We start from the raw sequence: 14,729 nt of genomic DNA, 5'->3' as shown, positions 1-14,729 counted from the left end.
TGGACCACACTTCTGTGTTGCTCTTTGGTAGCCTGTCCCCACTTCTACCTCCTGTCTGCTTCCTTTTTGCATTTAAGCTCAGTCAGGGGCTCATCTGTCATCTCAAGCTCCTATTACAGATTTCTCCCCTAATTTCTTCGAAATATTATACCCAGTAGCATAATTCCCCTTCACCTGAACAAAGCAAGAGTTTACCACCCTTTAGAAATCACTACGATCGACTTTGTCACCTTGATCATAAAATTTTGTTTTGCTGACATCCTCTATTACAAATAATTAAGATGCACCTAAAAATACTATAGTTTAATACACAATTGTGTCTTGTGTCATCTTACAGCAGCAGCCTCCCAAATATGACCTAAACAATACTAATCAGCTGGGACAGCAGATATAATCTTAGTCTTCCACATAGAATTTTAGCAACTGGAAAATGTTTTCCAACTGTCTTCAGCAGTACACATGAACATTTAGCAATGCTATTTTCACTTTTCAGAACTAAAATAGATATATGCAAATTCTGTGAACTTTTTTCTTTCCAACATACCTGTAAAGAACTGAAGGTTAAAGAGAGCACTATCCAAGAGAGTCCTTCTGGAAAGCATTAAGTCCCAAGAAACAGAAAAGAATAAAATCCACATTTTTGAGATAATACAGGAAAATTTTCAAGCCTATTTTCATAACTTCCTGGACAACGCATTCATATTCAAACCCTAAACACTGTTTGCTGTAATTTCAAATACTGTAAGGTAGATAGGAAAACTGACAAATATGAAAATGATGTGACAGCAAACTTACATTCCTATTAAGAAATAGCTTTCACTAGGAAACATGTACGTTAGTTTACATTGTTTAAGATGCTGGACTTGGCAGTGTTAGGTTTACAGTTAGACTCAATGATCTTAAAGGTCTTTTCCAACCTAAACAATACTGTGATTCTAAGATGTGAAATATTTTAAAATGGTTATTTTCATATATTTAAAAAATCTGCTTGCAAACAAAATGGAATGCATGCTAGATGGTTCTCTCTCACAATTCAATGTCAATGAAAACCTGGCACTGGTACTTGACACATCTATATCTGTCTCCCACTCTGCTTTCCATCCCTGCTTTCTTGCAGCTCCTTCAATCTAAACTGCCCTCCAAATCCTGGTACGTTCAGGTTCTAAGTTCTCCTTCCTTCAGAAGCACTCCTAACAGCATTTCTTCCAAAAAGCTCAGGAAGTAAATCTTTCTAAACACCCCAAGGCTCAAACCCAAACCCATGTTGGTTTTGCTCACAATCTGAAGATGCTTTCGTTTCAACAACAAACCCCCCATGTGGTGATTCCGAACTAACTCTTCCTTTCCTGCTTCTGTTCTCACAGACCATTTCATCCTCCTCCCTAAGAAATATGCAGCAATAATAACAGCATCTCCCACTCTTCTGTGCTGAGAGTTTACGCCCAGCTCTGTGTTCCTTCAAAACTCCCTCCCCGCTTACTCACATGGCATCTCTTTGAGTTCTGGGTAAGCAGATTTTCCCAACACCTTCACAAAGCCTATCACTGTTACATTACTTTGTATATCTTAAGATTTATCTTGGTCTCTCTGGTTGTTACTTCCCCAAGGCAAAGGCAATGTTTTTCCACAAGGTCTCTCTAGTGCTGATCATATCACAAGATAATTTTTAATTACCTTTCTGTTCAGAGCCACACCATCTTCACAGTCCAGCACCGCACAATCTACATTTAGTGATGGGATTTTTCGTATCTTCTTTTCATCATCCGCAGGTACATACAGCACAGCTCGCCTGGGCACGTACTTGTGAGATGATGCAAAGCGATAACTAAGCTTAGGAACACCAGCTGGCAGAAGAGAATCCACCCTGTAAAGTATATTGTTAAAATTAGACTCTTGGCTACAATGTTGTAAAGAATACTTGACTATATTTTAAAAGAGAAACGTTCCTACTTAGTGCTGGTTTTGGGGTTTTTTTTTTGGTTTGTTTCCTTAGGAAGAGTTAAGGTAGGGAGATATAGGTATTACAGTTAATCACAGTATAAAACTCCAAAACTACTATGTTCAACAGAAGTTGCAGACTTAAACACTCAGAACTGAAGAACTGCCAGGGCTAAGGTTGTCCGTGCAGTCTTAATTAAGCTGCCTGTTCTGTGCACTACGGCAAGTATTAAATACAGAAGGGTGGTGCTTGGTTTTTCGCCTGTCATACGACTCCTCCATTGGATGAAGGCTGTGCTGAAAACAGATCAGGACCACTTTAGGGAGGAGGCTGGTATCTGCCATGTTTGCTCCAGGAGCTGGACAGCATGCTGTGAGTGAAGCAGGGGTGTTGATTAAAACAAACATGGGTTTGTGAAGTTGATTTTGCAACCTTGGTGTTGTATCAACAAACATATTTGCATGCAAATTTTAAATAAGCAAAATGGATGGAGGGGGAAATGAGGAAAACAGGAATGAAAATATCCCCCATGTAATGTGGAACCTCACTAATCCCAACATGTTCTCTCAGAAGCCTTCAGACCTTGAGATCCACAGCACTGACAGGGCTCATAAGCCCACCAGCATCAGCAACAGGTTGTTGGCTGCAGTGCCTTTCAAAATTTATAAATGCTTTATACACCACACTTCGGTGCGGGTGTGAGCCTGTGGTGCCACATGGCTTGAGTGGGTGGCATCCTGTATGGCCCATAGGCGTCAGGCTTGTGGCAGTTTCCACCCTGTGCCAGTATTCCCAGGGAGGGACCAGCCAACCCACCCCAGGCACAAGGCGGGTTGGTGCACTTGGAGGCAGTGGGGCTGCTGGGGGAGGCTGCCCTTGAGTACAGTAGGGAGCTTGCTTTGCACCATAATTACAAGCATAGAGAAATAAATTGCAGAGGGTGCCACTGTGTTTCATGGCCTTCCAAAAAAACTGCCTTGGCTGCTCCTGTTCCTCCCCATTTCATGCTGTACTCCCCAGGCCTATTCTGCTACATCAAAAATGAGGACAAAATAATACAATTTGCCTTCATACTCAGAGCACAAGTCACTTATGCCACAAAATAATCCTACCATATAACACCATTATGCATTATCATGCATATTATTCAGCACTTTGAATAATGCAAAGCTTTTCTAGCACCATGCTGAACATGTCATTATCGCATCATGCCAGGGACCCATGCATTTTCCTGTGCCCCTCTTAATAATGCTTCCCAAGTTGCTACACTTGGATGACGCATGGCTACATGTGGATGTGGGTTTTCTTCAAAGTGAATGTGACTAACCCTCTCAAATGTTTGGAAATTAGTTCAGTCAATCTAAATCAGGGCCAACGTGGCACGTTGCTGACAGACCACTACCATACTTGCCTTTCTAAGCTAACCCTGTTGAAGAACCGTCTCTTCCCCTGCAGTGTGCACCCTTAAAGCTGAATATAAGTCTTGGGTTAAAAATAGGAAGAAAACTTTTATTACATTTTATCTCAGTAAATTAAATTAAAAAGGACAATTCTTCCACCATCTCCTCTGCTGCACCTCTGCGTGTCCTGGGTGGAGCCACTTTAGGAGCCCACAAAAATCCACTGCCAGACTCTTCTTTGTAATATGCCTGGTAATGCTTAATTCGGCCTAAGAAATGCGGCAGCTTTGCTGTTAAATAGAGATGACACATTTTATTACAAGCGCTAGTGCTACCCTTGTTAATAAATCTTCTTAATCTTTAACAGCAAGAACTTAAATACTTAGGTGGTGGAGGTCCTAACAACATTTGGAGACATGCAACTGAGATCCACTGAGTCTCTCCTAAGTACCCTCTTTGCCCCTCTCCCACAAACCACTTCACGTCCCCTGCTTCATGTTGAAGTGGGGATGGTTACACAACTTGTGGCAACTCAAGTGGCTGCTAGTTAAATCTACTTAATCCCATTTTCTTGCAGTAGTACACTTTGGGAGAGCAAGGAGGAGGTGGAAGTGGAAGAGTGGTTTATCTCAAAGAGGAGGTTCTTTTTTCAGTGTGACACAGGGGTCAGTAAAGAAGTTCGAAATCCTTCACTAAACTTATAGGAGGGGACAAAAGTGATTAGTTTCTATTCTGTTTCTCTGATGGCTTCAACCCTGTAGTTCCCAAAGGCACAAAGGAGTCAAAGAGCTCAGCCCATTAATAGTTAACTCCAGCCTAGAGCCAAGCAGCCCCTGAAGCATCCTTAATGACTGACTGCTTCTCACCACCCCTCCAACCCACCAGAAACCTGATAAACATGGTTAACACTATAATCTCAGAGCATGCTGAGATGAGGTGTATCTCCTGCCACACATTTCCCAGGATTTCTTCTGGGCTGTCATCAAACCAAGAGCTGTTTGACCAGGTGGTTTCCCGCTCATTGCCTGCAAGCCCCATGAAGGCAGCTCTGCTTTGCATGCCACGCAAAATGGCGTGTAGCATCGTGCAGGTAAAACCTTCATTACCTGCAGACCAGATTTAGTCAGGTGTCACCACTGAGGTCTATGAACTTTTGTTTAGATGGGGGTGTAGTATGGCTTCCCCAGCAGACCTCCTGACTCCAAAGAAGTGGTAGATTTAATCCATTAAAATACCATCACCTAAAAGGCTTAATGTTAGAAATACTATGGCCTGTGAGCACTGGTATCTCTTCTTCAGGAATCAACTTTGTAGCCACAAGGGCCCAAAACACAGGCTACTCAGGACGCAGATTATTATAAAAATATACTGTCAATGTGTCAAATTAGTAGTTTTATGTAACATTTTAGCAAGTTGAAGCAATATTTTTTTCAAGAGGCATGGCCAGAAAAAAGAACGTACAGGAGGAACTGGTGTCAGTGGACCAACCTAGCATCCTTCTTCTTTCAAAACAAAGAGCTCTAGAAACGTACATGTAAAATAAAGTTTTCAACAAGTATGCCTAGGTGTTACTGCCGTAAATGTTTTCATTATTTTGACATGTATTCTTAAAAAATCATCTGCTGTTCTCACTCTGCATTTTCCTCACATAGCCATATTTTATGTTCCACAATAAAATGAAATATAGAGGAAGAAGTGGATTTATTAAGAAATCCATTTGCCTACAGACCTTTTTAAAACAGTGGCAAGGCCCAGTGTGCTATGCATATGAGCAGTTAGCTACTCTGGTAGGAAACACTATCCTGATTATCTTGACTTCTGTTATTTTGTTACTTTTTTAGGACAAAAAAACCCACACAGCACTGCAATCTCAATTATATTGTTAACCCCATGCCATAAAGAGGAAGAAAATCTTACATATGTTTCCTGACTGCAAGTATTTTAATGATTCAAACTAAGCTTGACTATGCTTTAAACTAAACACATGGACATAAGCCAAGCGAATTTGCTAAGACAATGTTTCTTCCTTTAAGCACTGTAAGTTAAAACAAGGACTAGGCTATTGGGTAATGCTCATTAAATTGTTTTACAGCAGCCTATTTTCATTCATAGCATCTAGCAGCACGCTGAATGCTCTTGGGTCTTGGAAATGAAACTAAATTTTTTCAGCAAACAACATTCTACTGAAGTCTTCATCAAATATGTAAAAGTAGCTGGAAAGTTAAAGTTACTCGTGATCCTCTGAGAACCATCTCACCCAAGAGCAAATAGTTCATCCTCAGGAAGGAGAAAAGAAAATCTTTTTGATGACTAAAAGACATTGCACTTTGCAATGGCAGCTACACAGTGTGACAGCAACCAGTAAAATTACCCCAAATTATACACATTTCCCTGCTTTAAACTGCATTTTCACATTCCAGCGTTGCTTATACTCAACGTATACTTAATGGTACACACCTGTGTGGTCTCATTGGAGCCAACAACATACAGCTCACAAAGTAAAGTACTCCCACAAGTGATTTTTGGGATCAGCACTTCAACCCACACCTCTGTTCCCTGTTTATCTGCTAGATCAAATCATGCCTGGAAGAGACACTACACCATGATCTGCCTAACGCATGGAAAAATACCCATTGCTCAACAGGCCAAATCTCTCCTACAATCTCTGGCACAGTGCTGGCAAAGTGTTTCTGAAAAGCATTTTTAGGCATTCAACTAGAAACTGTTAAGAAGGCTGGATAATTTCCACATGTGAGTTTCTGACCTGTATGCACATAACTGCATACCAACCACAATCCTGGATATCTGTGGTGCTGTGGCAGGACAGAACCGACCCAAGACCCCACTGAACACAACCCAGCTGATGCAGCAAAATGTCCTACAAATTATTTCTCCAATATGTGCACACACACTCCCCCCTGAGTAAATGTAATGGTTTTCTTATGTCGAATTTACTACAGAGTAGCTCACAACCTCACACAAATAACCTGCCAAAGACAAAGGAAACTTCTACAAAATTACAAAGCCCCGTAATTTGCATAGTAATTCTTTCTAATTAAGAAAAGAAGGTATAAGTTGTTTGTTATAAACAGCAGCAGGCCCTGTGCAAATACGAAGGGCTCGCAGCCGAGCTGAGTATTTGTCGAATCAAAGCAACTTGCCGGAGAGTTTTATTGGTACAGCTGCGGCGCATGCATTTTATCACACATGCTAATAATCCTGGTTATGGCACTAACATTTTAATCATTTGTTCTCTGGGCTTGTTTCTCAAACAATTAGCACTAATGAATGGCCAAAATACTTCGGATCATATATGTCTAATTGCAGTCAAGAGCGGTTATTGTCCGCATGTACATTTCAATTCACCTCTGGGGATAATGTTTGTTAATTGTATTTCTTTATATAGCAAGTGAAAAAAGGCTGTTCACTCAAAAAGGGACTAAGTGTTCTCTTCTTTCCCTTTGTTCCCACAAGAAGCTAAAGTCACTTCAAGAGGCACTTAATCCCATCATCCATGGTTACAATTGCCTTACAGCATCAATCAAAAAGAATCTGAAGTAAAATGATGCAGCTATATTGTGTAATTAAAAGCAATTCAGGTAGTTATTACTTGGGGCATTTTCCAGGTCCAAATACTTAAAACGGCACTGCAGGGATGCTAAATACTGTAGTGTTTTAAATTTGGTCATCTACAATATCTCACAGAGAAAGGGGAGGAATATGCAAAAAAAAAAGAAAAAAAAACTCCTAGTGTGTATTGTAAAAAGAAAGAAAAGAGGAGGAACAGCTAACGTTTGAAGTGACAAAATCTACAAGTCTCCATATAAAAGGGAAATAAAAATATCAAGAAGGGAGAAAAGGGGAGGAAAAAGAAAAGGACGGCAGTTTTCAAGGAAAAGAAATTCCTCGCAATTGTTAAAAAGTTAACATGTGAAAAAATGTTAACGTTTCCTCGCATGGTAAACAAAAGCTCATGTCACAAGCTTTACCATCTGAATACAGGTCCCCGAAATCTTAGTGCTTTCCTAGTGGAAATAAATCCAAGGTAAACTAAGCGATCTTTCTTGGGGGGGTGGGGGGGCGGTATAAGAAAAAAACTTAGGTTAAAAGAGAAGAGCTATATTTACTTTTGAATAAAGTCAGAACTTCGGGAAGGTACTTTACCTAACAACTGCCACTAACCCTGATCCAATTATGCTAAAATTAAAACTGGGGGATTATCAACATATGAAACCCTCAGCTTTACATTTTGATTTCTTCCTTTGTTCTAGACTCACTACGGTCATTTCCCTGACCTTCCAAAAACTAATTAAGAAACCCCCAAACCTGAACTCTTGCCAGGGCAGGCAGAAGCCACCAGCTCTCGTAGGTTTGAGATCTCTTGACAAGCAACTTTCCTCCCCAGTCAAAGTGCTTTGGAAGAGGCTTTGTCTAATTTTAAACTTCCCTCCATCAGCCTGATACGATCTCGCACAGATGTAACATGGATATTAATTCCCCTGAAGCTGATAGGAGATACACAGGTATAAAAATGGCCCCTGTCTCTCAAGTCTGAAGGAGGTGAAAGAATAAACTCTAACACTTTCACAGCATCCTCAGGGAGACAGGCAGTCTGCACCCAGCCGCGGGGACTGCGAGCGGTGGGCTGAAGAAGTGCTCACAAAAACTCAGCGAATTAAGAAATTTAACCCCCGTAACAACCAGCTTTGGGTATCAAAAGGGACAGATTGGAGGGGGTTGCTCCTGAGCGCGGTTGCCTGCTGGAAAAACTGTAGCGGGGAGAAATGAAAAGGGGGCTTCCAAGTGACCTTTTGCAAGCGCTTTTCTCCAACTGATCAGGACACATCACGTTACAGCCAAAAAACAGAGAGGCGAACCGAATGGGGAAGGGGAGCCCCAGCGATAAAAAAAATCACAAGGCAGAGGAGTGTGAGTGGACGCAAGCAGTTCAGGTTTAAATGGAAACTCAGTACCAAATCCAGAGTTGCGGGCAACTAATTCTAGGAAAAATATGTGTCTTTGGCTGCTATTTATAATTTTTTCCTCTCCAGTAAATTGATATGGAAGTCATATAACTGCACACCAGAGAAAAGATCAAATATAAACCAAGCACTTACTGACAAAGGCTTAAAATCACGGACCCCTAAGCCATAAAATGATAAAAGGCTATCATAGGTTAAATAGTTAACCAAACTTTCTCCTCCCACCAGCACTAAATGTTAAAAAAAAAAAAAAAAAAAGACCTTTTATTTACCCCACCATGTTCTTTCAACTACATTTGACCCTGTTGTTTTGGTTCACTCCAAGCTCCATCATGCCTTGAATTGCTTTTGACTGAAGATCAGTTGGTTTTTTTTTTTTTTCTTCTCAGTTCAAAATGGCCAAATTAGACAGCAAGGATAAAAATAAAAGGACCAGTTTGTTGTAGGGTATTTTTTCTTATATTACTAAAGTCTCCTGCTTTCATGGCAGCAAAACCAGTCTGTTTGTGAAGAAGAGGAGAGTGCTACTGTTCTTTGATTTAATAAAGGAATTTTAAAAGAAATTTAAATAATGGCTTAGGGTGACAAGGGCTGACGCTTCCTACTAATGGCAACAGGCTGCTTCTCTCGGGCAGCCTGTGTGTGTGTGTTTGCTATCATCCAAGGTTAATTGGTGTCCTGTCTTGGGGAGCTTTAACATATGTGACGTACAGTCAAGGGTTTGCTCCCTTCCTTGCGGTGTGGATAACTCTGAATAACTTGTCATGCTCACAAAGTATTCCCGAGCTGAGCTGTGCCTCACTTTGCTTTTACTCTTAGCAAAGTTTCTGGCTCCTTGGGATGCTTTCTGCTACTTAATCAAACCACATCACTGCAAGGCAACGGAAAAGCACTCTGTGACAATTCACTTTGCCACACTAATCAAGGGAAGGTGTAGTTAAGATAACAATTAACTTCCCTGTTTTCCTAAATATAAAGATATATAAATAAACATAAACACTAAATATAAACAGTTTTGAAGTTCTAATTTCTACTAGTAAACTGTAAGTGCTTTTATGTATTTAACTAATGTTGTTTCTACGTTGCATTTTTTGAATCTACAACACTGTAAAGAGATTTTGTAAAATTTTGTTTAGCTATATACAGTTTCCTAACAGAAACTCTTCCATTATGTATTTTTCACAGAATTGCAACTAGCAACTGCAACAGAAAATTACAACGCATTTTAAATAGCAAAAATATACCACAATAAAGATAAAGATTCAATACCATATCGAGAGGTTATATAGGACTACACATAAAATTAGCCTTTTCTAAGATGTGCATTGAGGAGTAAGAAGAGATTACTTGGATGTATGACATCAATGTATGATTTGTTTTGGTTTATCACTGTTGTGTACAAACCAGTACGTACCAAGTGTGCTCAGGGCTGTGCAACACAAAGGAAAAAGCATGGCCTCTGGGGTCAAGCATCTTCCAGTTCAGGAGGATCAGGCACATACCAACAACAAAAGCCCTCCTGGAGCATCCCATGCCAAACTCTCTCTTAGGAAGTGAACATATAAAACTCACAAATCTGTAATGGTTGCACTTTTCTAAAGTCAGACCCATGTTGGTGGCCTCTGCAGAAAAGCTAAACTTTGAGGAGATTCTCTGTCACCGCAAAACCACTCTTGCCTCTTCCAGTTCTCCCCTCTGGCTCACTGTCGGGTACCTCCCTTCCTACTAATTCTGCCTGAACATTTTCACACACACCGACTCTGCACCCACCCATGTCTCTATGTACACAATACACAAAAATTGATAAGAATGTTTGGACAGAATTTCTTTTCTCACTGAACGTGCTTTTCCCCTCTTTTCTTCCCCTCTCCCCTCTATTCTTTCCATCCTGGTGCCCACACCAGGATACAGGGAGCATCCCCACTGCTGAGCTCTTGCAGCTCCTGCCACTGATCCAGCTGTGTGCATGTTGGCTAAATGCTGCAAGGTCAAGATCGAGACCAGGATTCAAAAATTCAGTGTTAATTACTGTGATTACAGTCTGAGTCCCAGACAGCCAAAGCCTTCCCAGCAGTTTAGGAGCGGACTGCTAACGAGTTATATGTAAAACAAGAAACAGGCACTTGATAAAGTTAGAATCAATAAAGTGCCATTCCTGCCTGTTAAATGACCTTGCTGTAACACAGAGCCACTATGCTCACCAGAGGCTATGCAGGTTAGATATCCATATTTGCACAGCATGAGAGAAAAGGAAAACAGTACAGTCCTTAAAATCAGTTCTGATTTACATGTGAGTTAAAATAAAATTACACTAAAGATGTGCCTGAGAGTATTTAGCAGAAGGAAATGAATCAAGTGTCAATATATCTGTGCTGCAGAAATAAGAAATTTGTCACCCACTTTGGGTCTTTCAGAATTTCTGATTTTTTAATGACAAATTGTCATCTTTGTAATTTTGGTTGTGGTGGGGATATTTTACAAACTGAGGTTCCTTTCATACTTCTGAGGATTTTTCACTAAATAGGCCATATTTTATCTTGATTTGAAATTTATGGCAGTCTATACTTAGCCAAAATACAAACAGCTCAATGATTCCTGTACTTAGAAATGTATGTAAATTATGCTCCTAAATAAAGCACAGACATTTTTACTACTTAGGAAAAACAAAACAATATTGCAGTCTTCTCTGCACTTTGAGATTGCTCCTGTAAACCCACTCAAGCATGTGCTTAGCCCAGAGAAATCAAAAGGACTAGTCAAACACTTAAAATTAACCATGTGCTTAAGTGCCTGCAGGACTGGGGATTAATTTTGGATTATGAAACTGTTCCATTTCCATGTGTTCTTAGGCTATACGTGGGCCAACCTGTTATTTTCAGGTTTTGGCACAGAGACTTGTGCAAAATTGAGACTTAGATGCATGCAGATGCAGTCCAGCTGGTGAATATCTTTTAAACAATATAAAGATGCTCGATCCCAGCTGGGGAAAAAAATTTCCACTCTGCATGATGTTTTCAGAGTAAGATTAAAAGTAAGATTATGATTTTTGTTTAGTCAAGCATTATTTTGTAGAAGAATTACTACGTAGAAGAATTATATAGAAGAATTGTTTCGTATTAAACTGAACTTACTCAGAATGGTTTCTGTGCCAAATAACTGAGCAGTTAAGAACAATTTAGCAAGCAATTAGTAAATATGAAACTGCTGAAGAAGAGAACTATAAAACCAAAATGCACCACAATTATATCAAAAAAGTAAAATGTTGTAATTACATCAAGGCTGATGCAATATGACAGAAAAAAGAACGAATGGACAATGCTGTTAGTTCAACAGCAACTCTAGGTACACTAATTGAAAACCAACCGCTCTCTGCTTTTGAATATAAGCCTGGTGGAAATTTTAAAATATTTCCTAAATGGACGATAAAGAAGAACGCTTGCAAATCCTGCAGTGCTCCAGGCAACACTTAACTTTAGAAATGTCTACAGGCAGAAATACTACCCTGCAGTATGGCTCAGGATGGCACAAACAAGCATCTGTGTTTATTTTTTAACTAGTCAGATTTATAAGAGCAATGAAATCCCTACATAAGCATTTTATATTGACCTGATATGGACTTACTGTTTTAACCAGCTTTTTAACTAACTCCACAAGTTAATAAAGGCAACTACATGAATCCTTACTGCCTATACATTAAGATAAGAAAAACATTCGTTAAGCAATATCCAGATTGTTTTAATTACAGTAATATCACTCTTATTTGTAGTATAATGTTCGTTAAGTACAGTATAACATTTTCTTAAAATGCCCCAGAGGCAGTTAAACTCTTGATTAGCTATAAAAAAAGAAATCTCCCTTAACTTCAATCACAGGAGTTAATGCCTACTGCAATGAAATTCCAGTACTTTTAATCATACAGAAATGTCATATGTAAATCTTATTAACCATGAAAACATTACATAAGATCAAATGAATTTTCTATGCCGCTATCACTACTCAATGTTAGCAAAACGTAGGAATCTTTCTCAGACAGTTGTGGTAGTAACAATAAGCCCAGCCCTATTTTCTTTGAGAATGAAATCAGCTGAAAACCCGATCTTAATTTATTAATTTCAAAAGACAGCCGGGAACGCCCCAAAACTCTGACTTCTATATTTGCACGCCTTTAACTATGTCCCTGTTCAATTATCTGAAGTTAAAACACACCAAACTAGTAGCAGTGGTGGGATTAAACAACCTTATGGAAACTACAGAACTTTATTTATCTACAGAAAATAAACAACTGGCAAAGCTTTATTATCCAATAATAAAATTTCCCTTTTTTTCCTGCCTTTTCCAGTGTGTTGCAAGAATGAACATTATTACTGCTTTTCTACAGATGACAATGAAACACCTACATTTTCTTCAGCATTTATCCTGCATCTGCCCATTATTCCATACAGTTCTGGAAAAAAACTGTTCATTTTTTGTTTGCTAAAAACATCAAGAATTCAAAAAATCATGAACAGTGTGATGCACTAAAAATTGCAACATTTTTAGAGTGCAAATTGAAATATTATTTTCTGGTTCTTGTGTCCCTGGCTTCATATTTTCAAACTCTTCCTTGCAATAGTCAAAAGCCATAAATTGCCTTTAAAAGTAAAAAAAAAAAAAAAAAAAAAAGAAGGTGAAAATTTAGGAAGCCAGGCTTAAAGGAAATACCAAATATTGTGAAACTAATGATAAAAAGGTGACAGTTGCCAGTTCATTTTGATCTTCCACATAGGCAGTGGCAGGATATTTTTATTACATAGAAACAGGCAAGCCAACCCCTAACGCAGCAATGGCCCTCCAAAATTGTCTCCTTGGTAAGGTCAGTAAACTAAACACAGTAAATTTAGTGCCCACCAGGCTCTCCAGACTCAGCACCTCTCCAGCCACCGAGTTCCCCTTAGTGAGCAATGAGCCTTTGCATGGCACTACCCCGAAAGGGACAAACCTCTCACCCTACTGAGCCGGTGGGTCGAGTCCCACTGCCCCCATGGGTGCATATTTGGGGTGTGTGGTCGAAGCCCTGGGTGCACTCTCCACAGGGGGACTCAGCCACAACCCTGCTCCCGGCTCGGGCAGCTCATTAAGCACCTTGAGGTGGGGAGCACACCTGGACGAGATGAACCTCACCGGGGGTGTCCAAGGCAGGGAACTAATCTGCAGGGACATCCTGGTCATATCATCACAGCCCGCCTTGCGGAGGATGAACTCTGCTGTGTAGGCAAGCTCAAAGACCATAAAGGCAGGGCAGATAATATGGAAGTGTGATGAAGGAAAAATGCTGGCCAAGGGACACATTTTAATATTAAATGCAGAAACCCACTATGGAAAAACCCATTTCTAAGCCACTTTTATAATTTAATAATCTACATTTTCACAGAACTCTTCAGATCAGCTTTGCCACATCCCCAGAGACTTAACAACTGGTCATAAACCCCTGGCTCCCAGGTCCCCACTGCAGATCCCCCACCTAGTAAGTTGCATCCCATTTGATCACTGATGTGGGAACTTGAAAAAATCATCATCGTCAAGAGTGGAAGAGAGATGGGGCGAAAATCAACTTCTCTGCAAATCAAGATGGGTTTATTTTTGCAAAAAAAGTCGAATTATCAGCTAGCAGCGCCTTTTGGGGCACTGAGAGCACCTGACAGGCCTTGCTCTATGCAAGTGTGAGTGCAGGCACTCTTATTACATGCTCTGTGGGAGTTTCTTATCTGTATTTCCCAGGTGAGATTATTTATGTGGTTACGGTTGCTACAGCATATATTTACCATGGCTGATGAACACATGAAAAAGCCAACTGAAACTTAGGTAAAGCTCAAGAGTCCAAGTTGCTCTCTGTGCCAATGGCCTGGATTCTTGGGATGCCCCTTTTCCCCCAAACACCTCAGTTTCGTTAAATATGGATTTCCTACCTCACTGCATCACAACATCCATCATCATCATCACTGGTCCCTCTCACTTAAAACCAAATTTTAGGGAACAGCCCTGTCCCTAATGGCTGCTTAGCGGGGAGGGAAGAGGTGGACATGGCTGAGAGGGAAGGGAAGAGAAAGGCAGGAGAAGGCATTGGCAAGCACACAGCTTGCTCAGGAGCACTGCGAAGAAGATATTCTTCCAGACTGCCCCAGTTTAAGAGTAAGGATTTTTTTCCCCTCTAAATTCTTGACACAGGCTGTTCAATATTTATTTACAAATAAGTGAGGAAGAAAAACACACTGCCTCCCTTGCAACCTGCACAAATACAGAAAATTGCTTTTATTTCATAGTGATGATATATAATAGATAAGCAAAAGCCCTGGATTACATGAAAATAAAATCTATAATGAGAAATAGGATTAGGTCTACTTCCATATAACAGTTTTAATGACATTAAAT

General features: G+C 40.0%; 1 protein-coding gene across 3 annotated transcripts in view; it reads right to left on the bottom strand.

Moving 5' to 3' along the window:
* Positions 1 to 14,729, bottom strand: part of CLYBL (citramalyl-CoA lyase) — a 174,464-nt gene that overhangs the window by 83,092 nt on the left and 76,643 nt on the right. For all 3 annotated transcript variants that reach the window (XM_056329075.1, XM_056329076.1, XM_056329077.1), the window contains exon 2: positions 1,675 to 1,864. In XM_056329075.1, the coding sequence (XP_056185050.1) occupies positions 1,675 to 1,864 (190 nt within the window). The remainder of the gene's footprint in view (positions 1 to 1,674; positions 1,865 to 14,729) is intronic.

This window comes from Falco biarmicus, chromosome 2 (assembly GCF_023638135.1).
Source record: "Falco biarmicus isolate bFalBia1 chromosome 2, bFalBia1.pri, whole genome shotgun sequence".
Lineage (NCBI taxonomy): Eukaryota > Metazoa > Chordata > Aves > Falconiformes > Falconidae > Falco > Falco biarmicus.
This window is presented reverse-complemented; position numbering and strand designations above follow the sequence as displayed.